The sequence below is a fragment of the Lytechinus variegatus genome, chromosome 2 (genome assembly GCF_018143015.1).
Source record: "Lytechinus variegatus isolate NC3 chromosome 2, Lvar_3.0, whole genome shotgun sequence".
In the NCBI taxonomy this organism is placed as follows: Eukaryota; Metazoa; Echinodermata; class Echinoidea; order Temnopleuroida; family Toxopneustidae; genus Lytechinus; species Lytechinus variegatus.
The window spans coordinates 18,661,803-18,681,519 of NC_054741.1; the positions used below are offsets into that span (position 1 = coordinate 18,661,803).

The 19,717-nt window shown below is 37.9% G+C and overlaps 1 protein-coding gene across 1 annotated transcript in view; it reads right to left on the reverse strand.

Moving 5' to 3' along the window:
• Positions 1 to 19,717, reverse strand: part of LOC121409675 — an 88,335-nt gene that overhangs the window by 12,951 nt on the left and 55,667 nt on the right. The window contains exons 4-6 of the mRNA XM_041601584.1: positions 12,039 to 12,149; positions 7,773 to 7,926; positions 460 to 520 (exon numbers count right to left, since the gene is read on the reverse strand). Of these exons, the coding sequence (XP_041457518.1) occupies positions 460 to 520; positions 7,773 to 7,926; positions 12,039 to 12,149 (326 nt within the window). The remainder of the gene's footprint in view (positions 1 to 459; positions 521 to 7,772; positions 7,927 to 12,038; positions 12,150 to 19,717) is intronic.

Consider the following 19,717-nt stretch of genomic DNA (forward strand, 5'->3'; position numbering starts at 1 on the left):
GTCAGAAAAACATTTTTCATGCATGACATGCATCGTTCATCACTATCTTCACAGTTTATCAAAACAAATGGGGAAACGAACAGATTAATAGACTAGAACATGTGGAAGAGAATTTTTGGTATGTGCTGCATAAAGCTGTAAACCAAAGTAGCAGCACATCTGAAAACTAATATTCTAAAATACTTTATAAAGTGTGTCTTTGATTGTTTTATAGTAAATTACCTTTTCCAGAGAAATCTACTGATTTTTTATTTAAAAATACATACAACTCTAATTTCTTTATCTTAATATTCCAGAGTATGATATCCGATGATCAATATAGGTTTATATTTTCTTAATCCATTATATTCTAACAGAGTAAAGACAGAGAGATCTTCAGAGATACAAACAATCTGGTCACATCCCCAATTTGTCAACAAACTAAGTATTGATTTGTTTACATATTGTGGTGATACTGACATGTCTACTGCTCCTGTTGAAGTTGATGCTCTTGAAGTTTTTGCAGTTGTTTGTCTGACATCTTTAGCATTTAAAAGAAAGAAATACAAGACATAAAGATGGAAATATATATCAAAAAGGGACTGGGCCAGGATTTTACAATACACTTTCCAGATGAATATTGGACAAGCAAAAAACAGGGAAAAGGGAAAAAAGGTCCTCACTTTCAAGATGGTGGAGAGGCACACCTTGGGTAAACAAGTGGAATGCCTCTGGCCGTCTCACCTGCATCACGCGATTCAACATAGCAGCAGTGCTGACTTTGAAATCTACTATAACTCGCACAAGATGTTCAGTGACACTTGGTTACTCTTATTTCCACGTTTTATGAACTAGACCAATACACTTACAGAGATAGGATGGTAATTCAACAAATAACCCCAATTATGGCCAAAGTTCATTGACCTTTGACCTTGGTTATGTGACCTAAAATGCGCACAGTATGTTCAGTGATACGTGATTACTCTTATGTCCAAGATTTATGAACTAGACCAACATACTTTCAAAGTTATGATGGTAATTCAACAAATACCCCCAATTCGGCCTAAGTTCATTGACCCTAAATGGCCTTTGACCTTGATCATGTGACCTGAAACTTGCACAGGATGTTCAGTGATACTTGATTACTATTATATCCAAGTTTCATGAATCAGATCCAAAAACTTTTAAAGTTTTGATTGTAATTCAACAGATACCCCCAAATCGGCCAAAGTTCATTGACCCTAAATGACCTTTGACCTTATTCATGTGACATTAAACTCACGCAGGATGTTTGGTGATACATGATTGACCTTATGTCCAAGTTTAATGAACTAGGTCCATATATTTTCTAAGTTATGATGACATTTCAAAAACTTAACTTCAGGTTAAGATTTTGATGTTGATTCCCCCAACATGGTCTAAGTTCATTGACCCTAAATGACCTTTGACCTTGGTCATGTGACATGAAACTCTAATAGGATGTTCAGTAATACTTGATTAACCTTTTGGCCAAGTTTTATGAACTAGGTCCATATACTTTCTAAGTTATGATGTCATTTCAAAAACTTAACCTCAGGTTAAGATTTGATGTTGACGCCAACGCCGCCGCCGTCGCCATCGGAAAAGTGGCGCCTATAGTCTCACTCTGCTATGCAGGTGAGACAAAAATGATTGGGTTAAATTTTTTAGACCCCTCCTTCCCTTCGTGGGGAGTCCTTTTGGTCTGTACCAAGCCCAATAGGATTATCCATTGTTTTCAACCTTATTTCTCACTTTGTTTCACCAATTATATTCTTAAGTTGTCTGAGGTGTACAAGAATTAATATTTGATGATGATGTGATGTCAAGGTTTTTTCCACTTTTACTGCATGGGGGCGACCTTCACGAAAAAAATTTGGAACTAGAATTAAGACAAAAAGATTACAAAATGAAATACATATGTCTTGTTATACAGTCCAATAACGGAGGAATACATCACATGTAATTTATATCATTATTCTTAGACAATAGATGTAAAAATCAACCCCATTTCAGGATTTTGTGCAGTGAAAACCTTACTACATGATGGCGCCATAATTTATAATAGCCACCTTTCGCAATCTTCATGGACGCTAATATTAGGGTCCTCTAACACAAAAGTTAACGCTTAATCATACACTTGATTTTTAAGATTGATTGTACATTATAGTCAATAGAATCAAACGTAGAAAATTGCTCTACAATCAATGCTAAGCTTTGTGTTACAGGGGGGGGGGGGTTACAGGCCCTACAGATTTGCTTTTCGTGTGCAATTCTTTCCCGTGACACCCGCACCATACATGCATGTACATTACGACTGATGGTCATCATCGTATATGCCTCCTGAGCCGGCAGCGAGCCTCTACTATGACAGCTGGTTTGGAGATATTCGAAATTCAGGGCCTACAATAGATTATGACATGGATAAGAAAGTGGTTTTTCAAACAAATCTAGTACATATGGAGTGAGGAAAAAGTTACTGAATTAAGGCTTAGATATAGATCATTACAGTCCATCGAATCGATATTGCACTAAATGTGGATTATTGGTGGATCACTGGCAATTGATTCCAATTGATGGTCAGATCACCTCTCCCATGTCCCTAGCCGAAACAATTTCGCATGCGCTGATATGTACACGGCATAGGCAATAGGCCTAAACGTATGGTGGCCCTGAAGGGACGTCGCATGGCATCGCATAAAGGACAGATCAGTGGAATATTCACGACGAAATTGGCGACGAAATTCACGACGTCGCCAATTTCGTCGTGAATTTCGTCGTCAATTTGAATATTCACGACGAAATTGGCGACGAAATTTACGACATCGTGAATTTCGTCGCCAATTTCGTCGCGAATCATTCACGACGAAATTCACGACGTCGTGAATTTCGTCGCCAATTTCGTCGTGAATTTGTTTTGCTTGCCTGGGCGGTATGCGCGGGTTGAAACCAATTCGCCTGCTGCTAATTCGTCCACTCACAACAGGGTCTACATTCATTTAGTCTAATGCAATTCTGTCTATTAACTTTTTGCCTAACAACCATGGTCCAATAACCATTTGGTCCAGTCATCACTTCGTCTTATCACCAGTTCGTCTATGACCATTTCGTCTCATAACTAGTTGGTCTAATATCAATTTTATTTTCCTTAATTTCGCCCAATTAACACTTATAATTCAATTAGACCAAATGGCATGTGGAATAAATGGCAATTGGACCAACTTGGTTATTAGACCAAATGGCAGTTCAATGTGGATAGTGGACGAACTGATGGTAGACCAAATGATAGCAGACGAGTTGGCATTAGACCACTTGAAAATAAACCATTTAAACGACAGAACGATGTCCACTGCTATCCATACGCATAGGCGGATCCAGGGGGAGGGGGCCGAGGGGCCCCCCTCCCCCCCTATTGTCGGAGCAAAAAAAAAAGAAAAGGGGAAGAAAGAAATAAAGAATTAAAAAGAGGGAAAAGAGAAGAGAAAAAAGAGAGGAGGAAGACGAGTGAAAAAAATAAGATGAGGGGAAGACATGGAAATAAAAAGAATCTTTCATGTCACTATATCAAATTTTCGCTCGCGCTCGCATTGCCTATAGGTGTTCCAGGGGCGGATCCAGCCTATTGTGTTTGTATAGGCCTCCATGCATTGGCATATAATCATTCCATGTCATCATTTCCCAGTTGCAGACTTCCCTGGGTCAGCACATTCCATCCCCTACCCTATCTAATCTGTTCCCATGGTTACCCCTCACCACCGTGTAGAGAGTTATATAATACCCTGGACCCTGCGTGGTACCACATGTTTCATGTTCCTTGACCATGCAGCAGAGAGAGCAGTCGTGTGTATGTGTGCTACAGTGATAGTAATGAACGCAAAACAGCCTTCGCCAATAAGGGGGGGGGGGTCATTTTTCAGTCATATTTTCCCCGATCGGCCGCTCGAAGATGATTTTTGGTTTCTGTGAAGAGGGAGTCTTCTTAGCTTTATTCTTATAAATCAACATAAATATATAATATCATAATCCTTATTTATATAATGTGAGCGCGATGCGAGAGATAATTATTTTGGAAATCTTAATATGTTTTTTTCCCCAAAATTTTAACATTCTTGGCAATGTTTGTTTTCCTAAAAAAAGATGTGCATGCAGTTAGTCATGAAGACGTTGTATATTTTAAAAATCAAATAATGCGAGCGCGATGCGCGAGCTGATTTTTTTTACATTTTTACCTAAAAAATGACAAAAATAACTTAAACGGAATAGGTATATAATAAACAATTGATGTGAGCGCGAAGAGCGAGCTAAAAACTTTTGACATTTCTACTTATTATAAACAATGGAAATTTTTAATCAATTTTTGTGATCGTAAACAGGATAGCTATGTAACTAAACAATTGATGCAAGCGCGAAGCGCGAGTGGAAAATTTATATAGTGACATGAAGATTCTTTTTATTTCCATGTCTTCCCTCATACTATTTTATTCACTCGCGTCTCCTCTTCCTTTTCTCTATTCTCTTTTCCCTCTTTTTTTCTTTCTTTCCTGTTTTTCCTTTTTCGCCAGGGGGGGGGGGCGGCCCCTCGTCCCCCCCTCCCCCTGGATCCGCCTTTATGCATATGGATAGCAGTGGACATCGTTCTGTCGTTTAAATGGTTTATTTTCAAGTGGTCTAATGCCAAGTGTTAATTGGGCGAAATTAAGGAAAATAAAATTGATATTAGACCAACTAGTTATGAGACGAAATGGTCAAAGACGAACTGGTGATAAGACGAAGTGATGACTGGACCAAATAGTTATTGGACCATGGTTGTTATATTAGGCAAGAGTTAACTTGGACAGATTTGCAATTTACTAAATGAATGTAGACCCTGTTGTGAGTGGACGAATTTGCAGCAGGCGAATTGGTTTCACCCCGCATACCGCCCAGGCAGGCAAAACAAATTCACGACGAAATTGGCGACGAAATTCACGATGTCGCGAATTTCGTCGTGAATATTCAAATTGACGACGAAATTGGCGACGAAATTCACGACGTCGTGAATTTCGTCGCGAATTTCGTCTTGAATATTCGCGATTTGTTCTATATGCGATGTTCCTTCAGGGCCACCATATAAACGTGCCAAATTAACGCGTCTGAACAACAGCCAAATTTGCGGGGTTTTTCTTTTGCTTACTCCTACTACACAAACGATATGTCTCTAGCACACAATGTAATGGGCATTATGTTTTATTTCCCCAGAAATGGGGATTAGATTCTAATTCCCGGGGGGACCACTTCGGTTAATAAGTGGATCCCAGGCGCGACCATGGGGTTTCAAAAAGCACCCTAAACAAGGGAAGCAAGTCTTTTCCAGATTATGAAAATGCATCTCTTAACAAGTATTTAGCTAGTGAAACCCTACAAGTATTGAAAACATATCCTCCTTTACAGTATTTTAAACATCATTTTTGACACCCTTATAACCTTACATAGACCTATACGTAACGTACTTGGTATCCACTCTTCAATGGAAGTTGCAACCCCCCCCCCCCCCGGGCTGCCTCTCGAGCTCTGGGAGGAACCAAATGTAGCTCTGGAAAGTCGTCCTAAATCGGACATATCGCTATTACCATAATACTAGTAGCAACCAGAATTTTGCACACGAAACGCAGATTTAATGTTTCCGTTCCAGATGTGAAACGAAAAAATCTCATGTCACACAATTTGGACTGCAGGACAGAGTTTTACGACCATGACGACGGACCCAAAAGTCTCTTCCAAAACCAACTACCGTCGTGAATAAGCGTTCGCGTTCTCCAACGAAAGTTCGGGATTATTGGTTGTAACACGACTGACTAATGCTATGGTTAACTTAGAATCGGTTACTTCGATCCGAACTTTACGTTTACTTACGTTAGACCAATGAGCTTGGTCGCCTTGATTTAATAGGTCTAGTCCGTATATAAAACTAGATCTTGATACACAATTACCGATTTGGAGCACGGGAAATCAAAAACTTAATAATTGGTAAAGAAAATGCAGGTCGATCTATTATAGTTGTTGATCAAGAAGGGGATCAAGGTTTCGGGGGGAGTTTACTCCGCGACTGCAGTAGTATAATGCAGAGCCGTCCGATAAACATTGGCCTAGACAGTTTACGTGCATGTCCTGCTCACTGTCTGTGCCTGACGTTAGAATATGTTCCATGCTGATACAGAAATTTATTTAGATCTAGGACTAGTTCTGTATACGGACTATACCTTTTAAAGGCTACCAAGCTAATTGGTCCAGCCTAATTAAACGTAAAGTTCGGAATTATCCAGTTCGAAGTTATCCATGGCATTTAGTCGTTTAGTCGGCATTAGGCATTTGAAAGGTCTAGATTTGAGATAAAGTTAATGCGCTAGCATCAATTCAGCTCCCTCTTTGTCGAACTTCAATTCGGCGCCCCCTATATCAGCGCCCGTAAATAGAACATCAATTCCGCGCCTCCCAAGATTGAATATCAATTCGGCGCCCCTATGTCAAACATCCATTCGGTGCCCTAAGTAAAACATCAATTCAGTGTCCCCCCCCCCGGTCGGATATTGATTCGGCTTCCCTCTATGTCGAACTTCAATTCGCCGTCCCCTATGTCGAACATCAATTCTGCACCCCTGTGTCGAACATCAATTCTGCGCCCCTAGGTCGAACGTCCATTCGGCGCACCCCCTAGTTTGTACATCACTATACAGCCCCTCCCCCAGTTCGAACATCAATTCACCGCCCCCTATTTTGAACAATTCGATACCCCCTAGTTCGAACATAAATTCGGCGCCCCCCTAATTCGAACTTCAATTCGGTCCTCCCTATATCTGCGCCCGTAGATAGAACATCAATTCCAGGTTGAAGATAAATTCAGGGCCCCTATATGTCAAACTTCAATTCGGCGCCCCCTATGTCGGATATGAATTCGGCTTCCCTCTATGTCGGACATCAATTCGGCACCCCCTACGTCGAACATCAATTCGGCGCCCCCTATGTCGGATATCAATTCAGCGCCCCTATGTCAAACTTCAATTTCTTCCCCCTATGTCGAACTTCAAGTTCGGCGCCCCTGTGTCGGACATCAATGCGGCGCACCCCCTAGTTTGTACATCACTTTAGAACCCCCCCCCCAAGTTCACCGTCCCCTATTTTCAACAATTCGATACCCCCTAGTTCGAACATCAATTTGATGCCCCCCTATGTCGAACATCAATTCGGCGCCCCTACTTCGGACATCAATTTCGCGCCCGCTGGATTGAACATCAATTCGGTGCCCCCTAGTTCGAACATCAAAAGGGCGCTTCCGCTCATTTTTAACAGTTATTTCCCTCTCTCTTTCCTATTCCCTCTCCCTTTTCCCTTTTCCTCTTTTACCTTTCTCTTTTCCTCTTTCCATTTCCCCTTCCTTCCCTCTTATCCTTTTTTCCTTCTCTCTTTCTTTCCCCCTCTTCCTCTCTCTCTTTTCTTCTTTTCCTCCCCTTCCTCTCTGTTTTTCTTCTCTTCTTTCCTCAATTTGCCTTTCTCTCTCTTTTATTTGAGCAGGGGGAGGCCGGCTTGGCCCTCCCCATGGATCCGCGCATGGGTGACCCCCCCCCCCACTTCCCCGACTCCCCGGCGCCTGAACTATTTGCATAATAATATAACTGTGCATTATATTTTGTGCCTCCACCATGTTTATCATCCAACATCAAATCCTCATGAAACAAGAGAGAAATTTGCCACAGACCTTTTACAACGAACGATATGAATATATCAATAGCACTTATTACCTCCTAACCGCATCACAGTGTCAAGTCTCATTGTTGTATTCTGTTGGAAGGTGAAATCTAGAATGATTTTTGTATTCTCGGTGACATTTCTTGTATCTATCACAAACGTTTTCTGGCGCTGAGTAAGGTAGCGAAAATCACTTTCTTCGATAGTCTGGAAATATAATCATAAAAATCACAGTATTAGAGAAAAAAAATCACTTTTTGCATTTCATAATCTCCCAAATGATATGACAAACATGACACATTTTAACAACACTTTGTTCTCTATTCAAATCGTCGGTTTTATAATCAATTTAATAAGAAAATACAGTAATAATTATAACAGTGGATTTGTAAGCCCAGTTGACACTGGAGTGAATTATATTGGTTACATAAATTGAGGAAGCAAAATCGAAATTGATGAAGAAATGACATAGAACAAGCATTTTTGTGATTTCGGAAAAAAATTTGTATAAGTTAGCATAAATAATATTCTGGTCAAAATTTCTAAATTCTGTGTAGAACTTTGGTGAACCTCATGTAGTTCTCAGATAGAACAAAAAAATCCAAGTCAGTCAACAAATAGGTATTTTTGTGAGTTCTGAAATATATGCATAAATGGGCATATTTTCAGATAAAGGAAACAAAATTAAATTGATGAACAAATGAAGGATCAAAATCGGTCAAAATAGCGGAAAGGTTGAATTCGAACCTGCATAGAACGACAGCGATTGGAAAGCGTTTAATAACTGGATGAGAGACCCCCCCAAAAAAAAAAAAAAAAAAAAAACGAATCTGGTTTGATTTATCATCGTTTTGGTGACATTGTATCAAAATTATTTATTAGTATATATTATTACATATTAATTTAATTTTTTGTCAATTCATACGCTATTCAAAAAGTGAGAAAGTACGTTTGTGTGGTTCAGGAGGTATAAATCACAGTTCTTATACCTTTGCTACTGTTTGCAAAGTTACCCACACAACAACTTATTTTGGTCTTGCTCTACTGAAACTTGCAACTTGCAAGTCAAATATCATTATCTACTCCAATCTTTGGAATGAAACCTAGCAGTTGCTAACACTGTAGGCCAAAATGCACTAATAATGTTGAAGAAGTATGACAAATGACAATTGGTAATGACCTGAGATCGTAACGGACAGATTGGTTGATTTATTTATTTTTTTGCATTTCTAGCAATTTAATATAGGTTTTCCTGTCCAATTTCGCACTTAGTGCATGCAAAAGTAAAGATAGGTCATTCAATTTCGCACATTGTGCATGAGAAAGTATAAATAGGTCATTCAATTTATTAGATAGGGCAGCCAAAATCACCAGTCGGCATTCAAATTCGCTATAGTGCAACCAAATCCGCCACACAGCATACGAATTTGTACATAGTGCAACCAAGTTTGCCCGTGAAACCCCCTCGAGCTATGTAAGGGCATTCAATTTCGCCATTGTGCACCCAATTATACAATTTGTGCATGCAATTTCGCACACGTATTTTTTTCTATTTGTTTTATAACATTCTCATGTTTATATTTTCTTCCATTTTATGAGCTTGCTATGTCCATATAAAGTCAGCAAGAAAAAATATCGGATGGCTAAAGGCATATGAATTAAAAGAGGGAAAATTTCCTGATATTTCCCTGTTTTAATTCATATTTTTTTATCTTTGTAGTTTTTTTTTATTGTTCTTAATGTATATTTTCTTGTCATTTGCACCATCTCTTCGATATATGCATTGACTAGTTTGAATTCTTGGTTGCTCTTTAGCGAAATTGAACGAACAATGTTTACTCTTGCATGCACTAAGTGCGAAATTGAGCGGGAAAACTATACTAATTTAGTATAGGTTTTCCCGCTCAATTTCGCTCTTAGTGCATGCAAGATAGTTTATTCAATGTCGCGAAAGAGCAACCAAGAATTCAAACTAGTCATTCAAAATCGCCATAGGGCCGCCAAAAATTCATAATGGTTATTCAGTGTAGCTTAAGGCAACCAAAAGTCTAAAAACATCAATCAGATTCGCCATAGTGCCTCAAGTTAACACCGGAGGTCACGTGACTGAAGACAGAGCGTTCAATTTCGCTATTTGGTATCCATGTTCATAACTAGTGCATTCAATTTAGCACTGTATTTACATGACTTGTAATACATATTCAAAAATTATTAACTTGTTTTTCCCAACCTGCAGTATGTGTGCCACCAGTTACCATTCATAAAACTGCACTGGACAATGTACATTATTCTTTACAGATGCTTGTAAAAAATAATGTAAATTACATAGAAGCAGTGGCCTGCTAATTTAGGAAGTTATTTTGTGATGTTAAGTATATACATTTAGTTATAATGGTGTTTTAAAGAATATAACAGGTTCAAAAATAATTATACAGTGCGTATCGAAAAAGTTTACACTTAGAAAAAATCCTGTATAATCATACATTTGCAATATCCTGAAGATTTTTCCACATTTTAGCATTGGTAAGATCCATTTAAGCAAAATGACGATATACATGTAACTGTCGAAATATAAATCCGCTTGAGTGAGCATCACTTTTTGCGCAGAACTTTGAAATATAAATGCGAATAAAAGTAGACCTTAATCATGAAGAACACATAGAATTTAGCTAGTAAAATTGATTTGAAGATATCTTTTACCTTTTCAAAACTTGTTTCCTTGCCCAAAACACTTCGAAGAGAGCATTGCACCCCATCCCACTCCCCCACACCGAGGCAATCGTGACGATATTTGCTTTACACTGAACTGTGATTTACATGAAATGGTTTAGACTTGATTTTCCTTTTGTTAATCATTGTCAAGCTTGGGAAAAGTGTGGAGAAACAAGAATTAAATGAAAAACGAAATATAAACCCACTTTAAATGATAGAAACTTAGTGAAAAAAGCTGGAGATGTCTGATATAAACTTTTGTTCAGATTCAGTTATGTCCTCAGATCCAGCTGGCACAAAAAGGGTAAATGTTGTGCTTACTAATGCTTGAATATATCCGTTTTTATTTCAATTGACTAAAGATGCAGGGAAAATGTGTAAGAAATGTTTCGCAGGGTAAGTTTGATTTCGCCCTTTCCCCTTGACACAACGTGAAAAGGATTTCTGCGCAAACAGATTTCTGCGAGCTTTACGAAAATGGACAGTGCTCACTCAAGTGTAACATTCTGTCAAAACTTTAACTTTTATTGGATAGATGAGACCCAAACCCAAGATTACATGTGAAAAATTACCCACATGTATATTTTTTCAATTCTCAAGGCTTTTTCAAAGTTTGATGCGCACTGTATAAGGGAAGAAACCCGTAGTCAATGTCAAAGTTATAATGAAAATATTATTGTTTCAAAAGATTAAAGTCATATGAAATAGATGCAAGATAAAAAGAATATTAAACGTAAATATGAAAGAAGAAAATCATGATATTGTATACATTCTATGATTATGTCTCTAGTCAATGCATATATCGAAGAGATGGTGCAAATGAAAAAAAAATATTCAGCCATCCGATATTTATTTATTGTTTCGCTGACTTAATATGGACATAGTAAGCTCATAAAATGGAAGAAAATATAAACATGAGAAAGTTATAAAACAAATAGAAAAAATTACGTGTGATAAATTTCATGCACAAATTGTATAATTGGATGCACAATGGCGAAATTGAATGCCCTAACATAGCTCGAGGGGTTTCACGGGCGAACTTGGTTGCACTATGTACAAATTCGTACGCCGAGTGGCGGATTTGGTTGCTCTAAATCGATCATGAATGCCAAATGGCCATTTTGGTTGCACTATAGCGAATTTGAATGCCGACTGGTGATTTTGGCTGCCCTATCTAATAAATTGAATGACCTTTATTCATACTTTATCATGCACTATGTGCGAAATTCAATGACCTATCTTTACTTTTGCTTGCACTAAGTGCGAAATTGGACGGGAAAACCTATATCAAATTGCTAAAAATGCAAAAAAAAAATAATTAATCAATCCGTCAAATGAGTGCCGACAACACGAAATTAATATGCGTACAATGTGCAAAAATATTTCATTTTATTGACTCACCATGTCTATCGTATTTTTCCATTTAGTTTTGGCTTAAAAAAAACATGCTAAACATATAAAAACATGCACTCATTGAAAATGTTTAACCAAAATGGTCTGTATCATCACAGTTTGAAAACATGGGGTCTTAAAGAGGCAAATGAAAGAACATGTAGTTACCAAAAAAAATCTATTTTGAGGATATCTTTTTCTCAAAAGCATGTTACCTCAGATTTGTTTATGATGTTGTTTGCTTTACAGGATATCTTTAATCCTCCTGAATGCCATCTCACAAAGAACTGCTCCCCTGGTAACGGAGCTTTATATCCATCCGGGACCTTTTAAAGAGGAATTACAAGAAAATACAAAAACAAAACCCAAAAGAATATGAATGTAGAGAAAACGTTTTGGTAACGTGATTGCAATGGTATTCCAAAGAAGTTGAAAAAGATGCTCCGTAGTTTTTGCCATCGCGTTTTGAGACTTTCAATAGCGATCGACATCCATTTGAATTACCTGTTGTTAGACAAATATAAACAATGATAGAAAACAAATTATCTATGTATTTATAAATTGTTGCTAATCAGGAATATACAGTGCGTCCCAGAAAAACGAAACCGAGATTCAGTGTATTTCGTTTCAGGAAATTTGTTTCATGAAATGTATATGAACGGAAAGTATGCTTCTCTTCTTTCATTTAAAGCCCGTACAACGTTAATAACGAGTTGGAACAATGGAAAGTTGTGTTACCAAATTTTCATTTGCACGAGCTAATTGCGACTTAAAATAAGTTTTGGAAGCTTTTAATGCTGTCTATTTGGAAAACAAAGATCATGGTTGAAATATCAATCTTTTCTTCTTTTATGTGAGAAATCATGCGTAAAATATGATTGACGCATGGTCGAGAAAACGTTGCCTGAAAACACGCTTAATAACTACCTATTTGACGGATCGTTGAAAAAGAAGCATTTTTGTTTTCCCAACAAAGCAGCAGACAAATAGTATTTCACAATTTGCCAAGTACATTGTAAAACATATATGTACTATAAATATGCATTCAAAGTAGAAATGCAACAAATACCGTCATAGAGCGTTCAATCATGTGCCATTCTAGTCACCCGGGTTCCGTAATACAAAGATTAGCGATCAATCGCTAAATGAACTGACCAAGCAAGATCAATGTTACACGCACATTCGTCGCAAAAACCAGAAGTGTTCTTTCATATTTACTATTCATCGCAAATCTTTGTGTTACGGAGCCCTGGTCTATTAATTTTCTTCATCCTGCTATGTAAGGCATGCTTACGCAATATCTTGCTTTGAAATTTGCCCATCACAATAAGGTCATTTGACCAAAATTCTATTACGTAACATTCATAAGTCTTCAGAGGATAGCGTTTCCCAGGTGTTAGGCAGTGATATTCACACAATGGAATTCAAAGCAATCAAAATTTCACAAAATAGCAGTTGTTTATAAAAGGCCCTACCCAATGAAGAAGAACCATCTTCTCCAAGTGTGACGGCAGTGTCTACACATCAGTCCCGACCTCTCGTTTGAGGACGCGCACGCTTATTTACGACGGTAGTTGATTTTGGAAGAGACTTTTTGGGCCCGTCATCATGGTCGTAAAACTCTGTCCTGCAATGCAAATTGTGTGACATGAGATTTTTTTTTCGTTTCGCATCTGCAACGGAAACATTCAATATGCGTTTCGTGTGCAAAATTCTGGTTGCTACTATGGTAACAGCGATATATCCGATTGAGGACGACTTTCCAAAGCCACATTTGACTCCTCCTAGAGCTCGAGAGGTCGCCCGTTGGGCCCACTTCCATTGATTAGTGGATACTTAGAGCGACCACGCGTAAAAGGGGACAGAGTAGGCAAGTACGTTACGTATAGGCCTATGTAACGTTATAAGGGTGTCAAAACGATGTTTAAAATGCTGGAAAAGGGAATATATATCCAATACTTGTAGGGTTTCACAAGCCAAATACTTGTTAAGAGATGCATTTTCATCTGGAAAAGAATGGCTTCCCTTGTTTAGGATAATTTTCGAAACCCCATGGTCGTGCCTGGTATCCACTCATCGATGGAAGTGGTCCCCACCCCCGAATTTGAATCTAATCCCCCATTTCTGGGGAAAGTAAAACATAATGCCAATTACATCGTGTGCTAGAGGCATATCGTTTGTGTAGGAGTAAACAATAGAACAAAAGAAACCCGTCCAAACGTATCATTGCATATGGTGTGTACAGAAATGGTTTCGGCTAGAGAGGTTGATCTAACCCATGAAATCAATTGCCAGTGATCCATCAATAATCCACATTAAATGCAATATCGATTCGATGGACTGTAATGATCTATATCCAAGCCTTCATTCAGTAAATTTTTCCTCACTCAGTATTTCCTAGATTTGTTTGAAAAACCACTTTCTTATCCATGTCATAATCTAATTTAGGTCCTGCATTTCGAGGATTTTGCACACGAAAAGCAGATCTGTACGGACTGTAACCCCCTTGTAACACAAAGCTTAGCATTGATTGTAGAGCAGTTTTCTACGTTCGATTGTATTGACTATAATGTACAATCAACCTTAAAAATCAAGTGTATGATCAAGCGTTAACTTTTGTGTTAGCGGACCCTAATATTAGCGTCCGTGAGGATTGCGAAAAGTCCCATTTATCTTCATGGTGAGTCTTGAGGAGACGTAAGCCTACCTTCTCCTTCAGCCCTGCAGCCTGTTGCATAAAACTTTTTACCTGAGAAAACTCTGGTTAAAACTGAAAGCTAAGGTTAGTCTTGATTTCTGACATTAACTTTAACACAGGGCAAAAACTCCGGTAAAAACGATATGAGTTTTATCAGGCAAAAGGTTTTATGCAACGGGCCCCTGCTCTCCGTTGGGGAGCAGGCATGGAAAGCCACCTGGAGTTGAGTAAAAGCGGCGGCTATCATGGCAGTCTGTGATACAAGACATGCGAGTCATGCTGACTTGGGCAGGAGGTCATAAGGGCGCTGCCCTATACTGTTTCTTCATCAGGGCGCTGCCCTATCTTATCTAAATTTCGCTGTTTCAGCAAATCTTCACATCATTTTCAATGATTACAATAATTACTGTGTAAACTTCGGTTTATCGAATTATACCGTATATGCTGATATGACATCGAACCATGTCATTGATTTGGATTGCGAGCCTTACCCTTACTACAGCGTTATTTTTACTTTAATTGATCTGGTAATTGATTGTTTCCAATTTTTGTCTCGCCTGCGTAGCGGAGCGAGACATAGGTATCACTATTTCCGGCGTCGTCGTCGTCAACAATTGTGTTGTACACATAATAACTTTCTATAGCTTCGAGGTGGGATCACCAAATTCATACCAGAGGTCCATCTCCTGAAGGCACAGGTCAAGTTCAAATATGAGTCGAATTTGAATAAGGTCAAAGGTCAATGAACTTTCCATGACTGGCACTGTGCTATGTTGTACACATAATAACTTTCTATATCTTCAAGGTGGGATCACCAAAGAAGGCACAGGTCAAGTCCGAATATGAGTCGAATTTGAATAATAATAATGGGTATTTAGAGGCGCTAAAAACAAAAAGTACCATAGCGCGTACAAAAGTATGAAACATTTAATATTTGCAATGATTACAATACAATATTCAAGATAAAAAGGAAAAATATTAATTATTGAGGAAAAAGGTATGTCTTAAGGGATGATTTGAAGCCAAGAACACTGGAAACATTTCTTATTGAAAGAGGGATAGCATTCCAAGTCTTGGCAGCTGCTACGGCAAACCGTTTTTCGGCAGAGGAGAGTTTCGACAAGGGAATGCAAAGTCTACATGTGTCAGTGATTGAACGAAGATTACGAGTGGGTGTGTATAATTTGATGGTATTATTAAGATATTCAGGTGCTAATTGATTTAGAGTTTTGTATACGTATAAACAGACTTTAAACTGAATGCGTTGGAATAGAGGTAACCAGTGGAGTTCCTTAAGTAGGGGTGTAGTATGAGTTCGGGATCCAAAGCCAAAAATTAAACGAGCGGCACGATTCTGTATAACTTCAAGCTTTCTTCTATCTCTAGCTGACAAAACAGTATATAAACTATTACAGTAATCTAACCGAGAAAGGATAAGTGCTCGCACAGCATGGTGACATGTCTTAAGATCAATAAATCTACGAATCCTCCACAAATTGCTGAGATGATAATTACAATTACGGACAACCTGATTTACTTGAGCAGACAGTGTGAACATGTTATCAATGCATACTCCAAGAACAGTAGTTTTAGTGGAGATGGGGATGCATTGACCATTAACATTAAGCTGAATATGTGATATTGATTGCAGATGGCGGGTAGAAGAACAAAGAGCTATGAATTCAGTTTTGCTATTATTCAGCTGGAGATAATTAGATGACATCCACCTACTAATTTCTGAAATACAAAGAGAGGTTTTCGCAAGTGTTTCATTTATATTTTCAAAAGAGCGCGGGTCAAAGGAACAATACAGTTGTATATCATCTGCATAACAAATATACTGTAGACCATGTTTATTAATAATGTCAGAGATGGGAGTGATATACAAACTAAACAGAATCGGCCCGAGAACTGACCCTTGGGGTACCCCAAACTCAGTGACCCACGGGTCAGACAACTCCCCGGCTATGCTTACCCTAGATGACCAACCAGTCAGGTAAGACTTAAACCATTTAAGAGCTAGACCAGATATGTGAAATCGAGATTTTAAGCGATTCAGTAGTATGGTATGATCCACAGTGTCAAAAGCTGCACTTAGGTCCAATGAGACTAAGAAAACACACTTATGCTGATCGAAAAATGACAGAACGTCATTCTGCAATTTCAAAAGGGCTGTCTCAGTGCTGAAATAGGATCTATATGCTGACTGCATTGGATCGTATAAGCCATTATCATTTACGTGTTCTGTTAGTTGAATTGATACTACCTTTTCTATCACTTTAGCAATATGTGAAATATTACTAACAGGCCTGTAATTACATAATGTGTCTTTATTCAGATTGTTTCTCTTGATTATTGGTGTAACTATAGCCTGGTGAACACCATCTGGAAATGTACCAGATGATAATGAGCTGTTTACAATAGAGGTTAGAGTAGGTATATTGCAATTGACAATTTTTTTCAAAAGCCAAGTAGGTTGAGAATCTGACAAAGAAGTGGCATTAGACATATTGTTCACAATGCGTTTGATATTATCCTCACTGACAACCTCAAAACAATTCAGCATACTTTCATGAAAAGAACTGACCTGATTTTCTACACTTCTAGGTTCAGATGTATTTGTGACAATGAACTTTCCATGACTGGCACTGTGCTGTGTTGTACACACAATAACTTTCTATAGATTCGAGGTGAGATCACCAAATTCGTACAGGAGTTCCATCTTTTGAAGGTGCAGGTCAAGTTCGAATGTGAGTTGAATTTGATTAAAGTCAAAGGTCAATGAACTTTCTGTGACTGGCACTGTGCTGTGTTGTACACATAATAACTTTTTATATCTTCGAGATAGGATTGCCTAATTCGTACAAGAGGTCCATCTCTTGAAGGTGCAGGTCAAGTTCGAATGTGAGTTGAATTTGATTAAGGTCAAAGGTCAATGAACTTTCACACTACTTTGTTTCTCTAATGACATGAACTTTATAATTTTATACTTTTTAACACTAATATATTACCTCAGTTCTCTCTATACCTGAACTTTCAAACTTCCTACTCATTCCCTATTACTTATTCTATCTTGTAGTACTTCACTCTTGCATCATTTACTTATCATATGCACACAGATCAATTTAGAAAACCCTACTGCTATTAAGGCAAGATGGCTGAAAATCACACACAATAAGTTTTTATATTTATCTTTCATGCACAACCTTTCCTCCATTTTTCAAACAATAAGTTTGCCATAACACCTTAATAATTAATTTAATTTTACAATTTTACCCACATTATTATCAATTACATTCTTTTTCACTAAGATTTATTTCCTTAACAGCATTTTTGGTGTTATCTGATTTTCTAGGGATAAAGTAGGCCTATACCATTAATGCATATGTAAACTGTTATTAACCCCCTAAACTGCTGACAGCCTCAGAAGTCATAGCATAGTTTTGACATGCAGTCTCTTCATGACTGCAATATGCAGGCAAGACAACGCTTGGCGTTTGCCTTGTTCTTACTTGGCATTGCCAAATAGTCTACAATACTCGCTCTAATGTGTGAATGTGTAGTTAGTATACCAACCAATAACAGCAAATGTGCTGGACCAAGGGATTTAGCCCTTGTAAAAATTGTATTAGTTGTCGAGTAATTGCTATAATAGGCCTATATATTCCCATCGGACTGTGTACAGAAGAATTCCATACGACCCCGGAGCACCGATAATGCTGATGCTCATGGCCAACTGTGTACTGGATTTAATTTTTACTGCTCTGACAGTCGATTTTGTTTTCACCATCCCAAAGATGGAGAGTTTCTTACTCTATAGATGCTACCATTCCTTTGCCATAGAATGGCATGAATCTTTCGCCATAATGGGTGACATTCCCGGACAAATTATGTATCTATGTATAAAAATCATCTCGGTATTCCTACATTTTGAATTATCCCTCATAAGGAATCTTTTACAAGAACCGTAGTCGTTTAAACATGTTTAATAAGCATCGATTTGGAGTATAAACTGACATCGCTATAACATGAATCTTCTTCACTGCTTATAGAAATAATGATCGACTTACCATTGTGCCATTTTACACATTGGCATAACCCGATTGGTTAGTGGCCAATTCATAGTGATTTGATATATACACAACAAAAAAAGAAAGTCTCCTCTTAAACAAACATCAATAATTTCCGAACCAATGTGAGTTTTTAATATACAGTGCGCCCCACAAAAAACGAAACCGAGATTTATCGATGATTTATCATAACTTAATCACAAATACAATAGACAAATGGCCTACCATTTTAAAGCTTAGAATCTCCTCTTTCATCTGGAATTACTTAAATTATTTCTCATTCACGCATGAGTGAGCAAAAACAATTTGAAAAGGGGATTCCAAAAAGTCACTTGGCGGGCCGTATCTGGGTTTTAAAAAGAAAACCACATCGTTAAAAAGTTCAATATCTGCTTTTTAATTTGATACCTCAATTACAGAAAATGGTCAAGGAATAACAAAGTTCTGGTTATTTGAAATAAGGCTTGAATTTCAATAATTTCTTAAAATAAAGAGATTTTACAGGCTACCGTTCAAACTCACTCGACTAATTCCACATTCTCATCATGAAAAATAGTCAGAAGGCTTGTAAAAGGTACTTTCTAAAACGATACAACTTTTTTGGCTAAATTTCACGGTTGAATAAACACAAGTCCAAACTTGCTATTGATTTTTTTACACATTTCTATCAATAACAAGTGGAATGCCTCTGGCCGTCTCACCTGCATCACGCGGTTCAATATAGCAGCAGTGCTGACTTTGAATACTACTCTAACTCGCACAAGATGTTCAGTGATACATGGTTACTCTTATGTCCACTTTTTATGAACTAGACCAATAAACTTACAGAGATATGATGGTTATTCAACATGGCCAAAGTTCATTGACCTTACATGACCTTTGACCTTGATCACGTGACCTGAAACTCGAACAGGATGTTCAGTGATACTTGATTACTCCTATGTACAAGTTTCATGAATCAGATCCATAAACTTTCAAAGTTATGATGGTAATTCAACAGATACACCCAATTCGGCCAAAGTTCATTGACCTTTGACCTTGGTCATGTGACCTGAAATGCGCACAGGATGTTCAGTGATACTTGATTACTCTAAAGTCCAAGTTCAATGAACTAGACCAATAAACT